This window comes from Lampetra planeri, chromosome 21 (assembly GCF_965212315.1).
Source record: "Lampetra planeri chromosome 21, kcLamPlan1.2.h2, whole genome shotgun sequence".
NCBI classification, from domain to species: Eukaryota; Metazoa; Chordata; class Hyperoartia; order Petromyzontiformes; family Petromyzontidae; genus Lampetra; species Lampetra planeri.
The window spans coordinates 6310440-6330749 of NC_136127.1; the positions used below are offsets into that span (position 1 = coordinate 6310440).

General features: G+C 46.2%; 1 protein-coding gene across 1 annotated transcript; it reads left to right on the top strand.

The window, feature by feature from the left end:
* Positions 1–272: 272 nt before the first annotated feature.
* Positions 273–15987, top strand: LOC144724567 (ankyrin repeat domain-containing protein 33B-like). Its single transcript, XM_078603840.1, has 4 exons — positions 273–2256; positions 9763–9892; positions 12453–12593; positions 14751–15987. The coding sequence occupies exons 1-4, from the start codon at positions 1831–1833 to the stop codon at positions 15707–15709; spliced, it is 1656 nt and encodes a 551-aa protein (XP_078459966.1). The 5' UTR covers positions 273–1830; the 3' UTR covers positions 15710–15987.
* The last annotated feature ends 4323 nt before the right edge of the window (positions 15988–20310 follow it).

Here is a 20310-nt window from a genome sequence, read left to right on the forward strand (position 1 = left end):
TATTACGAAGGAAAACTACAGAGAGACTGACCCAATGTGAGTTGTGTGACAAAGGTGATAACGAGATAAGGCGGCACGACAACACCTGGCAAAGACCGTGCAGCAGCAGGGAGAGAGAGCCACGAGTTGGGGGGGAGAGGATGACGATTCGGTTAAGGGTTAACGGTTAATTTATGGTCGTGGATGTAAACATAACCTAGCTTCCGCGTAGGATTACAGGTCAATTGAGCCTGTAATAAAGAGTGGGCTACGTCGGTGTGTGACAACAACAGCACTCGGGAAGCATATGAGGGCCGGGCGTGACAGTTGGCAAATCAATTCCCCGGCGCGTGTTGTATATATATCCACAGTACTTGCTCCAAGAGTTAGCCAAAGATGCTAAACTCGTGATGGTTGTCATTGCTGCTTGTCTGTCTGCGTCTGTGTTGTTCCCAGATGGCGGTGCCATTCGTGCTGGGGGTTGTTATCAGTCTGATGCACTTGAGGAGGATTAACGCGATTCGAGAGGGAAAGACGAACGTTGCATAACGGATACAGTACACACTCGGCACCCACAACCACACTCAGATACAGAGTACACCCCTCCCCACACACACGCAGATACAGAGTACACAGTCAGCACCCACAACCACACTCTGATACAGAGTACACACTCAGAACCACAGATACACAGTACACACTCGGCACCCACACACTCAGATACAGAGGACACACACACATCCCCCCCACACGCAGATACAGAGTACACAGTCAGCACTCACAACCTCACACACATCCAGACATCAGCATTCCAGATACACGAGTGCGCAGTGCTGCGCGGCGACAAAATCGAGCGCTTTTGTGCCCTAATCGACCAATAACGAGGCACTCAGTGGGACCGCACCGCTTGTGACGCACAGACGAAATCCGATATCTGATGCCACGATGAGTTGAACATCGCACCCCCAGTCGCCAAATTCTCCCTGCGCCGCATTGCCCACTCAGCGAATGTGGTGCAACAACAACAGCCTCGTTCACGCACCGACGCACGCACACACCACACACATACGTGGCAGGGACAGCAAAGCGACTTAACGGCATGATCCGAAGTCGTCTTGACATGGCTGCGAGGTCGTCTGAACATTTCAACGCGACGCCAATCGTAAATGGCCTTCTTAATTCCAAGCAGCACACACATGCCTTTTCGAGTAATCCGCTGCAAATCTGCTGCAAGCAAGCGTGATCCGATTTCGCGGTAATATTGGCCAAGCAGCAGACTTGGAAGGCACAGGCGGTCTCCTGCGAGGCTGGGTAACGGCTCTGGAAGCAGCTGCCACCTCCGTAAACTAGTCGCGTGGCTCGCCTCCACCTGGTTTAAACCCAAGTCGGCCAACGCCCCCCGCCCCAGCCCTTTAACTCCCACCGCCTCGACTCGCAGGGGAATAAATCCGAATAAATCCGACCAAGCAGGCAACAATCCATCCCTCGGGGGAACGCGAAAATCGCCTTAATGGCACCGGAGCGCACATCTCGGCAGCGCACTGTCTGACCTACGCACAGGTGTGTGCCTCGCACTCCTCCTCCAAGCCACGTTGACCCTTTGCACGCCGAGCGCCGACCGATCGCCTTGCCAAGTTCGCACTGGCGGACACAATCGTCTAAAGCGACGGCGTGGGTCACCCCGTGGCGGTCCCCGCCGGACAGCCGCTTGTGGAGGGAGGAGGAGGAGGAGAGCGGCTACCGACACAAAAACAAGCTCTGGCCGGGCTGGGCGAGTGAGGGGACGGGGCCCGGAGCTGTCGTGATGCTGTCACCCTGCATGCCCGGTCGAGCAGAGCCATCGCGACGCGCATGGGCCGCCGAGCACCCATCGAGGACCGAGCGATGACCGCCAAAGCGGCGATGGAGAAATCGGACGCGGAGCTGAGCCGCGAGGGCGCGGGGAGCGGCGCTGGCGACGTTAAAGACGCCGGCGGTGGCAGTGGCAGCGGGGATAATGAGGAGGAGGACGAGGAGGAGGATGAGGAGGACGAGCGGTGGAGTTCGGACGAGTCGGAGTTTTCCGACAGCATGAGCGTGCTCTCTGATGACTCTGTCCTGCCGCCCATGTCGGATATCGATGAGGGGGATTGCGGCGACGAAGAGGACGACACTCCCGGTGCTGGGACTGTCTCGCTCTTCCAGGCGTGCGCAAAGAACAACGGCCCCATGGTGCGTTTCCAGCTGCGAAGAAGCCCCACCGTGGAAGAAGTCACGGAGATGGACAACAACGGACGGGTAACGCCGTGTGGCTGGATGCGCCGTATGGTAGCGCGTGTGCGTAATCTTACGCACGCGTAGCGCCAACTGATTCATGTCAAATCACTTCAACTGCTTCAGGCTGTTTCGGGAGAGTGCAAAATCATTGATTGAGAATTCCTAAATTAATCCAGCATTGGTGACTGTCCGAAATTCAGGCGAGTCTGCATGAATGTCGACGTGTTCCTGAACAGCGTGAATCGTTTCAAGTGATTTTCCTGACTTTTTTTAGCGTCTGTGCGAGGTTGAGTATTCGTGTGCCTGTGTTGGATGATGGAGCTGAGAAGCCAAGAGTCGAGGTGATTATTCAATTTCAATCAAATGAAACGTCACACTCGTGCTGTGAATACGACTTCGGAGACCACGTTGCAGCAGTGCTGGAGAAACAAAGGTTGATCACCCTCTTCCAACATTCTCATTAAGAAACTCTCAACCTAATGCACTAAATATTAAATATTATTTAAACTAAATACATGTTACCAGTAATATCGCCATTTGGCTGTTATAGCAAAGAAACATCACAAATCTGGATACTCGTCCTATCAGATGTTCTAATAATTCGTAACACGAGTATAATAATCGTACAGGCGTATTACTGCGTATAAGCTTGTGCTCTAAAACTCTCCGGATGTGTTTTCGAGTTATATCGGCGCGTGCTGTTGGGCACGATGACCGGGGGTGTTGTTGAGCTCCAACCGAAATGCGTTGCCGAAGAAGCCCTCATCACCATGCTGAGCAAGATTCGTCCCAGCCCGAGAACACATCCGAAAGCAGTAGGTCACAGAAGAAGAGTTTGTCCCACTGATGCGAGTCGCGATACATGACTCGTGCGTTCTCCACATTGTTCGTGTTGTCGTCTGGCGACGCTGATCTTTATCCACTCGCCGTTTCTATCATCGCAATTGTAACTAAGTTGATTGCTCTCTTCATCCAATTAGTGGCCTAACTACATTATTAGCTCATGGGGTGCGGTAATCGGTCATGTGAGGCCCCAATATTTGATTTGACTCGCACGGTCGCACCTCGGCTATATATCGCGGCTCCTCTTGTCACATCAATACGTACGTTTTTGTTGTTTTACACTTTTGTTGAAAATATATCATAGTGGTTGTCAAGGGGGCCTAAGCTCGTAAATTTGGCCACGAAGGGGACAAGGCACCCCATGTCCCCACGCAAGTTACGCTACAGCATCGCATTATTACCTACTATAATCAGCCAGAAATGTCTGTCCGTCCCGCGCGTGACGTCACTCTACATCAGGCCCACCCCCCCATCATTAATATTCATGAGTGGGTGGGTTTTTACACGAAAGCAGAGGAAGGTCGAGTTAAATTAAATAATTTCTTATGCCAAGTCGCTTCAAATATGACGTTTCTTTACAGAAAGTGACGGTACAAAATTAATCTACGCAGCACGTGCTACATCTGTGCGTGACGTCACTGCAAAAGAGGCCCCCCCCTTGGTTAATATTCATACCCGCGTGGAAACTTCCACTAACGCACAAGAAGGTCGCGCACTTCACATGTCGCACCCCTCCCCTCATTAATAATCATGAGCAAGTGACGTCACTCCACATGCTGCACCCCTCCACAATAACCATGAGGGGTGACGTCACTCCACATGGGGCAACCCGCCACCCTCATTAATAATCATGAGCTAAACAATTTTTCTATTGAATATTTTAGATTTATGTTGCACACTCGAAATGAAGGACGTGGGCAGGTGCTCCAAATCGAGGGCAAGCACATTTATTTATTGTGGTTAATATTAATCTTGGGAAGAACAGCACCGTCACTCTGTAAAATGCAACAGCACGTGTGTTACAACCAGCCTTGCTCCCGAGCCGCCATTAACCATGTGACTGGTATATCCGCGCGGTCATTCAATAACCCTCTATCTTAAACCCAATTCTACTACTGATAAACCATCCTTGTCTTTGACAATCACATTTGTACATCACTATTCGACTATTACTTTAATCCTAAGCTGTATGTCTATCTATACCATCCACTTATATCGGTATATTACACCCATTATATGTACTGTATGTGTACAGTATACGTACTGTATCTCACCATTGTACAGCTTACTACTTTACATGTGTTCTATTCTCAATAGCATTGCAAGTAGTCATACTCTGGGTACATGGGCATGGTTATAGACTACACAGTATTAGAGTTAGAGAATTACAATGACAGTAACTAATTACAGTGCGTTATCCCTTTACAATGCACAGTGCTAAAACGCCTCTATTTGGATATATCACAAACGAACAATTGAAAGCCAAGCTTAAAGTCTAGAACAAGTCTAGAACATTTATATAACGATCAAAAACAACCTTTGGGTCCTTTACCTGTAAAATGCAACAACACGTGTGTTACAACCAGCCTTGCTCCCGAGCCGCCATTAACCATGTGATTGGTATATCCGCGTGGTCATTCAATAACCCTGCCAGCCACCTACAGGCCCGACTCAGTCATCACATGCTGCTGTACACACATGCATTGATGCACTGCACAGCACATCAGGACTTTCACAGAACCACACTTTACTCCCTTGCTGCACAAGGACATACTTAAAAGAGTGATCCATTCCTAATGTGCCACATCTACTGCAATATACACCCATCCTTGAACGGGCAAAAAATCTAGTTTATGTACATTTTTTATGTATTTAAACTTGCATTAATAGGCCCTCTATTTACTTAGGCTGTCTCACAAGCTCAATGTGATTATACCTGTCAATGCCATTTTATATATATAATATCATCTTGACGATTTGAACATGCATAATCCAATAATCCAGCAAACTTATAAATATACACGCATTCCATCTTTTATAATATCTGGAGAACTATTATTGCGTCTGGATAGGCCGATCACAATACCGCCTACCCCGAGCCTCATCCATTCCAATAGGTAAGTATTACACCTACCCATAAGCTGCACAGCCTTCTGGGAATGCTCCAGTATTATGTAATCCCAAAGATGACTTTTATTTACGCGAAGAGACGGAGAAAAATGGAGATTGCTGACTTATTTTGATATTTATATTATTAACAAAAACGCAAATGATTAGTTTGAAATACTACGATATACCATTACAATACACGTTTGCGTTACCCATGTCGGTAAGACAAGGTCCTTGCCTCTAAGATCGGCAGTTCACCTGCATTAATTCGGGAAAGTCCGACGCCTAGTGAAACTATGAATGTTGTAACCGGTTCAGAGTTTTGCTCGTATTGAAACACTTGTACTGAAATGTTGCGGTTCAGAGTTTGCTGAGAGAAAGCCGTGCGGCTGATATATGAAGGATCAATATTGACTGATTTTTTTGTTTTAATCCTGGCAATATCACAAGTGATGAGTGAATGCTTCAATTCCGAACAAGCAAAATCATAAATTATTTGTTGGTTACTTTCACAAGATGTTTACTTTTGAGTCAAAGTTTTTTTTAGTCAACCAATAATTTCCTACAATCGCTGTCCTCGCTCCGCACCTATGATTAGCACGATTGACTACGTACGGTGCGAAAGAAGTCCAAAATAATGCATACAATGGTCCTAACTCTTAGCTTAATTGTTTACCTTTAATGGTTCCTGCTTGAGCACCGCTATACCAGCGAAGTATACCTAAATTTACAGATGATATTAAGTAATGTATTTATCTGTAAAGACTGTGTCCGTGAGTCTCGATGTGAAGACAGGGTGTCAGAGAGGTTGGATGCAAAGACAAGGCGCCAGCAAGTCTGGAGGATCTTGGTTGGGAAATTCCCCAGAGTGTCCTAAAGAGACAGCTGGGGAAATTCCCACAGAGAATCCACGAGGATAAAAGCAGGGCAAGAAGGGATGTTCGAGGCTGTGGAGAGGGACTCGGGCCATCGTTGCTGTCTTCACGTCGTCACTGTCTTCACGTTATCACTGTCTGCTCGGCCATACGATCTCCACTTCGAGTGTGGAGTCGTTACATATCTATACAAGCGGCAAAGCGTTTCATGTGTTTTACACGGGTTGATAAACGTTGTTTGCATTACCGGTAATTGCATGATTCATCCACGCAATGGAGTTTGGCTGGCCATCGGAGAAAGACGGTCAACGCACCGCGCGCTTTCAGATACGCGTCTGCCGCCGTCTGGAACGCTCGGCCTGCCGATATTAGGAAGCCACTGGAGCAATGCACTTTTAAATCTTGATCGAAAACGTATTTGTTTAGACCTGCTTGTTGTGCTTTGTTTGTTGTTCTTCTCCCGCACCTACTATGAGCATGGTTTGTACGTACGGTGCGAAAGAAGTTCAACAAAAACAAACATGAAAACGGTAACATAAACGGTTACAGGTTTGCATCACATATTGTGTGCGATCTGAACCTTATGGCGGTACCCTGGGGTACCATAGTACCCCGGCTCTTGCATAATGTCCGTGATGCAGTAATTTTTAGTTTGTTGATGGTCGGCGATGCGGCAATCGACTCATCTTGACGAGCTGTACACGATGCACGATGGTGCATACGCGAGCGTTCAGGATTTCAGCGCAATCGTCCTCGCTGCGTTTTGACATCGCGGAGTGGCAGTGATTTCGGATTGATTGGTACCCCAGTTGCGGAGTTATGTACACCCCTGGAAAAAAAGTAGTGTCCCAGAAATAAAATATTTAATTGCCTCGGCCATTTTGTATTATTTGGTACCCCGGGGCGACCGCCATAAGGATCATCTAGAGGTCGCTAGTTTAATTCGATCTCCCGGCACGACAATTAAAGCAATGGGCAACTTTCTTAACTTCCCCACACACAGTAGTGCTGTGTGTGTATGTATATACATACACATGTTCGGAGCGGTAGTGTAGAGCTTTGCGCGCTGCGCTACGAACCCGGTGACCCGAGTTCTATTCCCGCTCACGGCCAACACCAGTGATAGCGAATATCTGAAACGATCCTGGACCTCCCTTATGTCGACTCGGCCTCAAATGAGGACCTGGTGTGGTGTATAAATATCACCGCTGGGGAGGCAAAGGCGGCAGGGCGTGGTGTTTTCCACCCACCCCCTCGTGTGCCGTGCCGGCCTTCATAGGTAATCGCTAACAACACTTGCCCCAACAGTCTGTTCAGGCTATACGGGGGAATCTGTGTCTTTGTTTTATATCTAAATCGGTCCACCACAGTCGATCGGCAGATCGCGTGTGGTGGGGTAAAATGTGAGCAAGCTCGTTTCCTACAAAACGTCCTATCTTATCAACGTGGACACTCGTACACATACCCTCTAGAGCTCCCTCGAGTGGAGGCCCTTCTGCACCAAGTGGCGCGAGAAAACAACTTTCATGGCTGCACCTTTACCTGTGAACTGGGCCAATTGATAATAATTAGTGGTAACTTTGTTTTGCACTCCACCACCGCTCCTCCTGTGAAGGTTCTCCTGGCTTGGTTGTGGTCTGGGATGTGTGGTCCATAAGGGCCACACATCCCAGACGCTTTCGTTGTGTTTTTTTTGGTGCCGTTTCTTAATTGGCTTATTCATTTTTGATTTTGCTGATATAGTAGGGTGTTCATTTGCTTGGTAGTGGCTGTATATTGGATTTGGTGTTTATTTATAATTAGCGTGCGGCGTTATGGGATGCTGTTAGCATGAATTACGCTATATAAAATGAAGTATTACTATGCTTTATGATTATAACTGAGAATCGAAGGCAAATATATCACGCAGTCGCACGCGCCATGCGGTTTAAACTATTTCATAGGAATAAATTCCTGACTTTTTAATCGGGAAACGATTTACCGGTTTACCAACTATTTGTTGAACCCTCATTGTTATCCAGCAATAACAAACGGGCAGAGCGGTGGCGCAGTGGTTAGCACACTGTTTTATTCACGGCCACGGCAAAGATAAGTTGCGCACACGACAATTGAACTGGCCCTGGGCTCCCCCCTCTCTCTTCACGAATGCACACTAGTGACCAGCCGAGTTAAGTAGAATAAAACACCCCTACGACCAACACGGATTGGCATGGTGAGGTCTTCGTCCAGCAGTGGACTGACAAAGGGCTGTACCTTACTGTTCAGTGCAGTGTGGCTCAAAAGGCGCAGAATGACTACTGACGATGCAAGCCTCACTGTTGATGAGTCTGTTATGTCGTGCAACCGGTCCAGAGTTTACTTATACTGACATGGATTGGCAATGGTGCTGAAATGATGCACTCCCAGACGGCCGTTGGGCCGATGGTTTGTGAAAAAAATACTTTTATTTCATTTCATTTACGTGGACAGTGATATATGAAGGAGACGCGATCATGATAGGTACAATCTGATGCATCACATCTATACACAGCAATGCTAATAAATAAATAAATAAACGACCATTATTCAAGAAATACTCACCGAGTCTCAACATTCGTTTGAGAGGGAGAGCCCTGCGTTGGGAACATAAACCATCAAGGAGCATAAACAATCATCACGCAAACTCCGGTCATCCTCGCAGCAGCGGTGGCTTTTGACTGGCCATCGCATCACGCGCTTTCAGTTGCGCTTATGTGGCCGTCTGGAACACCGTCTGAAAGCCACTGGAGCTATGCACTTTCACATCTCAATTGAAAACTAATTTCTTTAGAACTACTTTGTGTGTGTTTAGTTTGTTGTCCTTGCCTCGCACCTCCGATCAGCACAGTTGGCTACGTACGGTGCGAATGAAGTACATGCGCAAATGTACAATTGTTGGGCACGTCGTGATTTTTATTTTATTTTTATTTTACTTGTATTAATTTTAATTTAAAAAATTTACCTACGTGACTTTACCGAAAAAACCTAAGAATATGAATCCTTGCAGTCACGAAAGCTTTAAATCTAGAAGTAGATTCTGTGGAAACAGAGAAAGACCACGCCTACGACGGGATAACAATTCTGAATTCAATCAATTGCTGTGCTGCCATCTCCTGCCCACCTCGCAGCCCCAGCGTACAACACCTGGTATTCTCACCTGGACATTTTTGTAATGATAATTGTAGGGGACTATGAGGCATTGCCCATTCCTGTCGATTCCGGCCAAGCGTTACACACCGATAGCAGTTTGTGAACAGTGTGTTGTTACATCCTACGCATAGGCTTATTCATGAAGACATTTGTACTGTATACAGTTCGTGGCATATCCGACCATCACATATCCTCCCAGACCAATTAACCAGCCACACACAAAGTGCAGGGTGTATCTGTGATTTTCCACGTATGTTCACAAATCTGACGTTGTCACACGTAAATGAATTCTTAATTTCACATACAGTACAGTCCATTGGTACACTTCTAAAGTTTATCATACGTGTCCCCATGATTTAAATCAGTTGGCGTTTTCTACTTCCAGTAACATATTTGTTCATAATGTAACCGTTACTTTGTATGGATGTTCATTTCAGAAATGTTTACGTAATCTCCTATACCTCAGTCGCCGTCGAGTCAGATATGTGACGTTGTACCCCATATGGAAACCCCTGTACGTGTCTGCAAGCAGACGGGTCTCATGGTGGCCTGTTACTTCGGGTTCGTGGATGTGGTCGTGGCACTAGCCGGTTGCCCCTACCTGGATGTCAATCATAAGGACAAGGAGGGAAACACTGCGTTACTCCTCGCAGCTCAAGCTGGTAAGTTGTGGGGGGGGGGGGGGGTTCTCTCTAGGAATGTACTCTCGCTCCCAAGGTTGATCTTTAGTAGAGGTGATATTCAACTTTGTGCGTTACCCCAGGAGTGCTTGCCATGGTGAATTGGTTAGCACACTGAAGTTGCAATCCACAGGTCGCCGATTTGATCTGCCCGCGTGGCATTTTAAATAGTTGGCGGGTTTCTTTAAAACGCCTCAAACTTCTGTCCACATAACAGTTTAAATGGGCACATTACATTTCGTTGACAGGTCGTGTGTGGTATGGTAAAATGGGGAAAATCTCACCTCTTCCGAAAGTCGCCGATAGCTAGCCAGCGTGGAAGAATCAGAATAGGCCAAACAGCATCTGGAGTGGTTCCCTGAAGACACAAGAGAGTAGACTCTAGAGTGCCCTCTTAGCAGAGGCCTTTTCGCCAGCAGTGTCGTGAGCGAGGTAATTCCAGGGCTGTACTTTTTTGTCTGTGTGCACGCCGTCCACAGCCCCGCTTTCTTTGAATATTTCCAACCACGGATTTTGCCCACCCGCAGCTATCAAATGACGTACAACAAACGAGTGAACCACACACGGCTGGGAAGACAATGTTTACACGTACAGCCATTGTGTCAATCTACTGCTAGATGTTCTTGGGGGCTGTTTAACGATACGTCCCCATGCGCGCTCATCAGTTCAGGTTCGTTCAGTGAAGACGCGGGGCATGGGCATGTAAGGTTATACTGGTAGGAACGAAGTGGACCAGACCACCAATAGATTAATGTGTCCGTCCGTCCGTCCATGTATCAACATCGCCCCCTACTGCAAACACTTGGCATGACCCTACAAAAACCTTTAGACTCAGTGACGCTATCCTGGTAGCAACATCGCCCCCTACTGCAAACACTTGGCATGACCCTACAAAAACCTTTAGACTCAGTGGGGCTTTCCTGGCTTAACAAGTGTAATAATACATTATGTTTATATTCTTTGGTTATTCGTTCCTACCAGCCCACCCCGCAGGGTCCTGTTTATTGCAATACCGCCACGCCTTTTGCTGCGCTGCCCTCTGCTGCCAACCACGTAGGCCCCAAAGATGCAGTGCATGTGCCAACTTGGTGTGTGCATGTTTGGTCGCCCATGCAAGCACTGCCCAGGCTCAAACCCGCTTATCTCTCTGAGATGTGATGAGATCGGGTACACTCCCGGTGATCTGCTTGTTTGCGGCAAGAATGTATTTGTCGTGCACTTTTAAGTACCGTCAGAGTGAGTTAGGGTTCGAACGAGCATAGAACGACGCTCATATAATTCTTACAGCCCTGTGCCAGCAGTGTATTCTCCACATTGCCATGGTGGAGCAAGTCTATCCAAAGGATAACCACTAGATTTGAAGCTTTCGTGACTGCAGGAATCCATACTCTTTGGTTCTTTCGGTAAAGTCACGTAGATTTATTATTTTATACCTATGTGACTTTACCGAAAGAACCAAAGAGTATGGATAACTTTTCGATTTAAAGCCTTCGTGACTGCAGGGATTCATATTCTTGGTTCTTTCGGTAAAGTCCCGTAGAAGGGAAATAATAAAATAAAATAAATAAAACATAATAAAATAAAATTCTCACGTTTTATTATGTTTTATTTTTATTATGTTATTATTTCCCTTCTACGTGACTAGTATGGATAACCACTAGCTTAGCGGTTGAAACGGTGCAAGATCAAACGCTTAACCGGATTCACTGCTGGCAAGGTAATGATATCAATCAGTGCCACACTGTTTAAACATGAGCTCCATGAGTAATTGTAATGTGCATACTTCACCGTGCTGGTAAGTGCTGGTTGTTAAAAGGGGGTTCAGATATCACTCGCAATTGATCTCTGCCGTTGGCGGGAATCAAACTGAGACCAGGTTCATAGCGCGATGCGCTAATCACTGCGCCACCATTCCCTCCACTTGAATTCTTCATGGTAAGCATAATTGCCTACGCAGGATATAATTCACGTGGATCACACGATTCAATACGAGCCGTCGTCACAATTTGCTGAGTTTCATTCCCGGCAGCGGCAAATGAAATCTGAATCGGTCCTACCCTACCTACCTCCCGCACACCAACCCGTACTGACCATCGTGGTGAAGTATGGTGAACGGCTCTTACGACTGCCACGGTGGGTCGATATAGGGCTGTTAAAAAAAACAATTGCTATGTGAATTTTGACTTAAAACTTTCGTGACTGCAGGAATTAATATTAGTTGGTTCTTTCGGTAAAGTCACGTAGATAGAAAATAAAGAAAAATAATTTTAAAATGTAAATAAAAAATAGAAAATATAAATAAGAAAAAAGTAAATTAAAATAAAAAAAATTTAAAAGCACAAAAACACACGACGTTTCGATCGCAACACAAGCAGTCATCATCAGGCAGAGATAACAAGGGGTTAAGCCTCGAAATCTTTTTTTATTCTTTTTATTATTTTTGTTTATTATTTTTTATTCTACGTGACTACCAAAAGAACAAAATAATATGAATTGCTCTGTAGCGATGACGCTCGCGTGTTCTTTGCATGCTGCGTGTAAGGGCACATCACCATCATAAACTACTTGCTTAACTACTACCCGGGAGTGGACGTGGAGGTGAGGAACGTGCACGGCTTCACGGCCCTCATGAAGGCTGCCATGCAGGGCCGCAGCGACTGCGTCACTGCCCTCATGCTCTCAGGTGCCGCACGCCTCCCGGCGCCTTCACCTGAACGCAATGCAGACAACGAGAACAACAACAACAACAGCAGCAGCCCCCGTTCGCCACTAAGTGACGGTGACGTCACCGCAGTGCCTGTGCCAGGCTAGGTGCACCTTGAGGCTGTCACGTGAAGTGTCGAAGGCTCGCTGACAGGAGGTCACGGGACAAACCCAGGTGCCCATGGGTTGACCGAGCTGGCTGGCACGTCTTCACGGCATGACATATACGTATAACTACAATGTGCACAATCGTTGCAAATGTGTGCAACATTATTTGATTTCAGAAAAAGAACAGGATCAAACACGTAAAGAAAAATTCTACTTAATTTTGCATCAACGAAAGACGATCAAATACATGCAACGTGCAAGACTAATCACTTAACCACCACATACAGTATACACGATGTGCGTATTGCAACGCATACCGTGTCAACTCATACGGTTTACCGGTATTCTTGTACAGGGAAGTTGAGTTTTCAGGACCATACGGCGTACAGCCGTTTCAATACGGGCAAAAAAACACATGTTTTGTCTATTTGTTTGCGTTTCTCCCTTGTGATGGGACTTTGTAGGATAAACGTTGAGATTTACAAGGGCACGAGGTGACCAATAAGGTCTGAATTTATCTGTAATATGGTAGGCACTGATAAGGGGTTGACAGGTTTGGCAACGGATACTGCAAAACGTATTGCCTCGGTGTGCTCTGTGTAATTGTTTTCGCGCATATGTTTTTAAAATGAAACTTATACTTAAATTAAATGTTAATAATAAAGAGTATAAAGCGCCTTTTCATCGTAATATCTCAAGACCGTGTCGCGCGACAGATGAGTCCCTGACATGTGGAGTCATAATGCACGCACGAGGCATCTGGCCAATGGGAAGCAAGGTCGCACAATTGACATCCAATGCAAAACGTCGATAATTCGGCGCCCCTTATCTCACGGACTAATTATATCGCTTTGCGGCGCTTTACATCGAAAACAATGGGGGGGGGGGTGTAGATAAAGTGGGTGAGTGAAAATCATCATCGTCATCACCATCCATGGACATATAGCCCGTAGGTGTTCACTGCACATTTTCAGCATAAGTGAAAATAGGAAATGATATATGAACGAGCAATGATTTCAGGCGCTACTTAATGGAGACGTCCTTCCGTGTCTGCATATGAAATATATTAATAACCTTTAGTATACTCAAATATGTAATCATAAAAAACATTGAATTATAGCCTCTTCATCTTATTATTTATAATCTAAAAATTCAAATACGTATAGACAGCTCCATGACTTAATTAGCATTCTTGCAACTTTACTTTAGGTGTAAAATCAATTACGCTGAGGCTGGTAATGGAGCTTATTGTTTTTCCCTCACACCTCTGCTCTTTAACAACACTCTTCATAACATCGTTGTAATAGTTCCAGATAAAGTTGTAACTGGACACGTGAGGCTGTACATACTGCTACAGAGACCTACAATGAGTGCTGTGACAAGAGCAGCCATCACATGTGAGGAAGCACGTTTTGATGTATTAAATATATTTATTGTATTATTTGCACATGGTATATCCATACACGTGATAATGAACAACATTTATACGCTTGGATAAATGTTCCCACGGTTGGCAAAGTACAGTACGAAATAAGTTCAACATGCATAAATACATTACGATTTAAAGTATTCGTGACTGCAGGGATTCATCTTCTTGGTTCTTTCCGTAAAGTCACGTAGAAGGGAAATAATAAAATAATAAAAATTTCGGTAAAGTCACGTAGAAGGGACATAATAAAATAAAAAAAACAATAAAATAAAATTCTCAAAATTTTAGTGAGAATTGTATTTTATTATTTTTTTATTTTTTTATGTCCCTTCTACGTGACTTTACAGAAATAACCAAGAAGATGCATAAATACACAAACATTAAGGTGATTAAAGAACGTCTTAATGTTTAATTTAACATTACCCTATATTTGTCTTTTCTTTGCCACAGTATTCTCATTAAATCAGCAATTATCTTGCGCGTTGTTTCGCCAAATGTCGACGCTGGGCATCGTGTACGTATGCACGTTTATCTTATTTCCACCGTACGTAGCCAACCGTGCTAATCATGAAATGCGGATACGTGGACCGTGGGTGACAGGGGCCGACATCACGGCCACCGACCCCAACCGAGGCCTCACGCCGCCCGAGTGGGCCCTGCACACGGGCCGCTGGGAGACGGCCTCTGCCATCCGCCGCCTGCTGAGCCGACCCGTACCGGAGCAGCTGCGCGCCTCCTTCTGCCCGGAGTGGACCTCGCTGGCGGCTCTCGTGGCCCGCTCAGTGGCCCCCCGCACCTGCATGCAGAAGCTGTCCGAGTGCCTGCGAGACACGCTCACCATCAACTTCCCCAGGGACCCCGATGCCGGCGGTGTGCTGGACCACATGGTGCGCGTCTCCACGAGCCTGGCCAGCCCGTTCGTGAGCACGGCGTGCAGCACGCTGTGCCCGGACAGCCCGCCCGCCGTGGGCAAGCGCGGCGTCTCCGTGCCCGAGCTGGCCAAGATGCTCGACATGGCAAGCGACAGCTGCAACGGCGGAGCGGCAGCACGCAAGATCGACCACCGCGCTCCGCCAAGAAGGACGGACGTCCTGGTGATCGCCGGCTCGGACAGTCCTCGCCGCAGGCGGCCCGACAGACGGGTCAGCATGTGCTCCACGGTGAGCGGTGGAGTCGGGGTGGCATTGCCCGCGTCGGGCGCAAGCGGCGCGAGAGGAGGAGAAGGAGGTGGTGGAGGAGCGACGGAGAGCTACCGGGTCAGGTACGGCGCACGGACGCGCTCGCTGCCCGTGAACTTGTGGCGGCGCAACAGCGTGTGTCCAGGGGGGGAGCCGCCCCGGGTCAAGCTCATCAAGGCGTCCCCGCCCGGCAGGCGGAGAGCTTCGGCGGACCGCGGTGGCGACGGAACTAAACGGCACCGGCGACGCAAGAGCAGGGACGAACACCTCCTGGAAATCCCCAAGTGGCGCTACAAGGAGATCAAGGAGGAGAAGAAGCGAGCGCAGGAGGAAGAGGAGAATAAGAAGCAGCAGCAGAAAGGGGCAGCGAAGAAGACATGATGACACGTCGGCGCTGCGTTGTACGCAGGACAGTTTATGTAGACTGTAGCAGCAGCGTTGGTACGGCCGCCTGGTTCAAGCAATAAATGGGATCCATCCCTCCTGTACAATGTATTCCTCCTCTTAATAGCCCGGTGCCTGAGCACCATCGGCCCGTGCCCCCCCCCCCCCCGTGCCCCCCACTGCACTGGATAGCTCAGCTGTTGCGTTGGGTCTCTCTGAGCGAGTCTCTGGGTCTCTATATTAGTCTCTTAAGTGTGTCTTTGAAACTCAATGTAAGTAAAGTGGCGTAGCATGGTCGGCATGGGTCCTTGTGCAACGAATATAAGTATAACCCGTAAAAACAAAGTTTTTCACTATAAATACTTTATATGCGTGGCAGCGAACTTAATTTAAAGGATTTAAAAATATATTCGCCTGTGGAGGACGCGGGGATCGATCCCGCGACCTTTGGCATGGGAAGCGAGGGCGCTAGCAACTGCGCTACTCCACCACGGCCTGTGGAGGGGTTACACTCTGGGCTCTTATAATGTGAATGAGTTCTATTTGAATATATGTAAAATAAAAAAATTTTGCCTAAAAAGTGTAAAATTTTGGGAATTTTTATTCACGAACATTAATTGTCTCGCACAACGAGTCTGTGTGGGAAATGTCAGCTCGATTGGATCACGGGAAGTGGGTTAAAAAACGACCGAAAGATTTGCACGGTCGTAAGCAAGCACGCAAGCAAGCACGCAAGCAAGCAAGCGAACTTAATATAAAGGATTTAAAAATTGAACACCCTCCCCCAATCCAATACCCCCCCCTCTTCGTTCCCCGACACTGGGACCCCTCCAGCTCGTGCGTTTCTGGTGCAGTTGCACCGCCTGCACACTCGATAGCTACGTCATTGATATACGGCACTGTGTATATAACGAGTCGGCATTCCAAACGTGATAGGAGTGTAACGGACGCGTTCGATGCATCGATTCGTATCGATAACTAAACTCACTTGCATCAAATCGGGGTTTTCAATGCACGGTACTGTAGTATTTTGACTATGAATTGACACCCTATCCATTTTTCCAGCGATCGCTATATTCACCGTCATGTATTAACAAAAAATTATAATCGAAGATTGAATGTATAAATTATCAGCAAATTGACGGAATCACGAGGGGACAAAGCTTTATTGCGCCAAATCAATGTTAGAATGTATTTGTCGCGGTCGCTGCAATCAATGCGGCCGTGGCGAGTGAGTCCCGGACTCGATGTGCAGAGGTTTCTCTGAAGTGAATTTGAAACCCATTTTTGTTGTTGTTGTTGCTAAATACACTGTTAGCGTTATCGACCATGATGAATCCACTGGAAGCTTCCCCATAAGCCGTCCGGCGCAACTTTCTTACGGTCCTGCGATGTAACGATTATATAATGAAATTAATTACATCCCTTTTGCCAATCCACTGCTGGATGAAGCATCCTCCCCCCCCCCGCATAGTCAATGGCGCTAGCCGGTGTGTTGGTGAAGATGGGGGGGGAGTGATGTGGTTGTGTAGAGCCAGTTCAGTTTTCACTCGCCACTCACGCTCGCCGTTGCGTGAATCTACACTTAGCTCGTTTGGTTCATGGCGCAGTGCGCTAACCACTGCGCCACCGCTCCCCCTCCCCCCCCGAATGCATTGTCAACGCAATCTCGTCTCAGGTCATGTCCCCGTTACCATTGCAATAAAAACTGAGTGGCATAACGTTTGTTACAGGTTCGTGGAGGGTTGGTAATGGTAATTTTGGAGAAATAAAAATTATATATTTGTGTAAATGTTGCGTGGGTAAGTTTGAACTGTGTTGTAGAACGTGTTAAAACTCTGCGGGCTGGTATCTAATGTATATGCTCAAGGCACATAGGCTTCTTATTCGTGTTGTTCGCAAATGGGGCCATATTGTAGTCTTGAGAAACATTAATATTCATAACATTTTAATTTTAGAGAATACTGTTCCGTCCGAATGTGTTCGTCGCGTGTAATGCGGCTGCATGCACGCCACGCCGCCGTCACGATGTTTCACAAGATTTTCCCACACCGAGTTTCAATTCCCACTTGCATCTTCATCTTCTGCTTATAAATGTAAGGCCTCGCGTATCAAATCAGCAGCAGCAGCCATGATTAATCCACTGCTGGATGATGAACGCCTCCTCAAGTCGTCGCCATCCCCCACTCATCCCAGCGATGCCACGATTCCCACCTGGCACCTTACCTGCATACTCTTAGTTCTTTCGGTAAAGTCACGTAGGTAAAAAATGAAATTAAAATTAATAAAAAATCACGACGTTTCGGAGGCAACACAAGTCTCCGTCATCAGGTGGGACCGTCACAGACAGATTTGCTGCGACGGTCCCACCTGATGACGGAGACTTGTGTTGCTTCCGAAACGTCGTGATTTTTATTTTATTTTTATTAATTTTAATTTCATTTTTTACCTACGTGACTTTACCGAAAGAACTAAGAGTATGAATCCTTGCAGTCACGAAAGCTTCAAATCTAGAACCATACCTGCACACGAGCAGATTGAATCGCCGACCGAATACAGACCACACGTTATTTCTCCACTATAGCCAGCACTCTATACTGCATTGCCGTGACTGTCCGTTGCTGCTACACTTGTTCAGTAAACCTATGCGCGATGTTCGACAATATTATTCGCCGCAACAGCTCGCTCCATTCGGCAACCAAAGCTCTCACGTTGGGTCTCATTTCATGATGGGTTAGATCGCGTAAATATATAGATGTGTTGTTAAACCCACCACCACCCGACAAAGCCAAATTAGTAATGTTTGTCACGTAAACATAGCATGCGAATTCGTTACTAGCATAGCACATCATAGAGGGCATTTGACCATACCCTCCATGATGGGCACGATGTTATTTATTATGTTTTATTTTTATTATTTTATTATTTACCTTCTACGTGACTTTACCGAAAGAACCAAGAAGATAAATCCCTGTAGTCACGAAAGCTTTAAATCAAAATTTATTTGACCATACTTCACCGTTGCTGGTTGATTAGAATTGAATTGTGGAGGCGGTGTGGGTAGTGATCAGGACCGGTTCAGATATATCACTCGTCGGGTCTAATAGCGCAGTACACGCATCCACTGCACAGATCGCTCCCAACGCGGCAACTTCGCAACACCGACATTTGCCCTCCCTTCGGAAAACGCCTGCACTCCCGTGTGATTATTATCATCACGATAGCGGAATGCATGCCCCTTTTTCGCCGATGTCTTCTTCACTAACACATACGATGGACTTTTAATTTATTTTTTACAATAATGTCTAATAGTGTATTGTATTACATTGCTCTGTTTTTTCTTTTTAACTTTATCTTGTTTCATTGTATGTAATGGCAGAGATTAGGAATTAATAAAGTACAACCATAACCACAATAATTTAAACAGAAATCTATTTTCTTGCAATATATTGGGGGGGACATTTTGAGCATATTTAAATATTGGGAGGGATATGCCCCCCTCAATATATATTATAATTACGGCCTTGATATATATACACACACACATTAAACACGCAGTTCATTACAGCGGTTTGAAATTAGTCGCGTACTTCCCAAGGCTGGGTTTGAAATTAATTGCGTACAGTACATAGTATTTCTAAAGTTCCTGACAACTGAACTCATACATTACGGATACTTAACTCATTTGTAGTGTCAAATAAAATGCATTATAAAGTTAAATGTGGCAAGCCTTGCAAAGTTTGGCTCGCTCCACTGCTGGCATAAGGACCTCTACTAGCATGGGCTTTTGGAGAGCTCTTGAGAGCCCCTCTAGAGGCTGTTTAGGCCTACTCTTCCACATTGGCCAAAACATCTTGGAAGGCGGGAGGATCTTAGAAATGTGACCGTCATCTCAACTGCCGCGCCTGGAGAACGAACCGAGGGGCTCTGAATTGCACCATCGAAATGTAATAATACATCAATGTCAAATAATATATCTTGTACATCGCCATACATGGAGCCCGTTCACATGTTGCTACTGTGCATGTATGCATGTCTTGTGTTCTTAATGCAGTATTTTATTTTGACTACATCGCGTGCTAAATGAAACTAAATACCGATTGGGAATTACGCGTTGCTCTGTGTTTCGCACCTCCGATTAGCACGGTTGGTTACATACGGTGCGAAAGAAGTTCAACATACATCCACACATCTCCAATACCCACCCGTAGAGTGTACAACTGCCGCGGTCGCCGCGATATACGGCGATACTGCGATATATGTATATTGTACGATATGAGGTCCGCGATAATCGTATCGTCCGTTTGATAAAATGCTGTCATATCGTGATGATCGTCGTTAATTTTATTTTCTAACGAAATATTTAGAGAAAACAAACACGTGTTGGTTACATGTGAATTATTTATGAATAAAATAAACACGACTATTGCTTTTGAAAAAAAACGTTGCTTAAAAGTCATTGATGACATTGGTAGTCATATTAACAGAAATGTCGCGATTTAACTCGTTAGTAATTTAAGTATTTCTGGCGTAACTGACAGCAGACGCCTTACAATCGTTTTAGATTGCATTGTTGCCATGATTGGAATACTCACGGC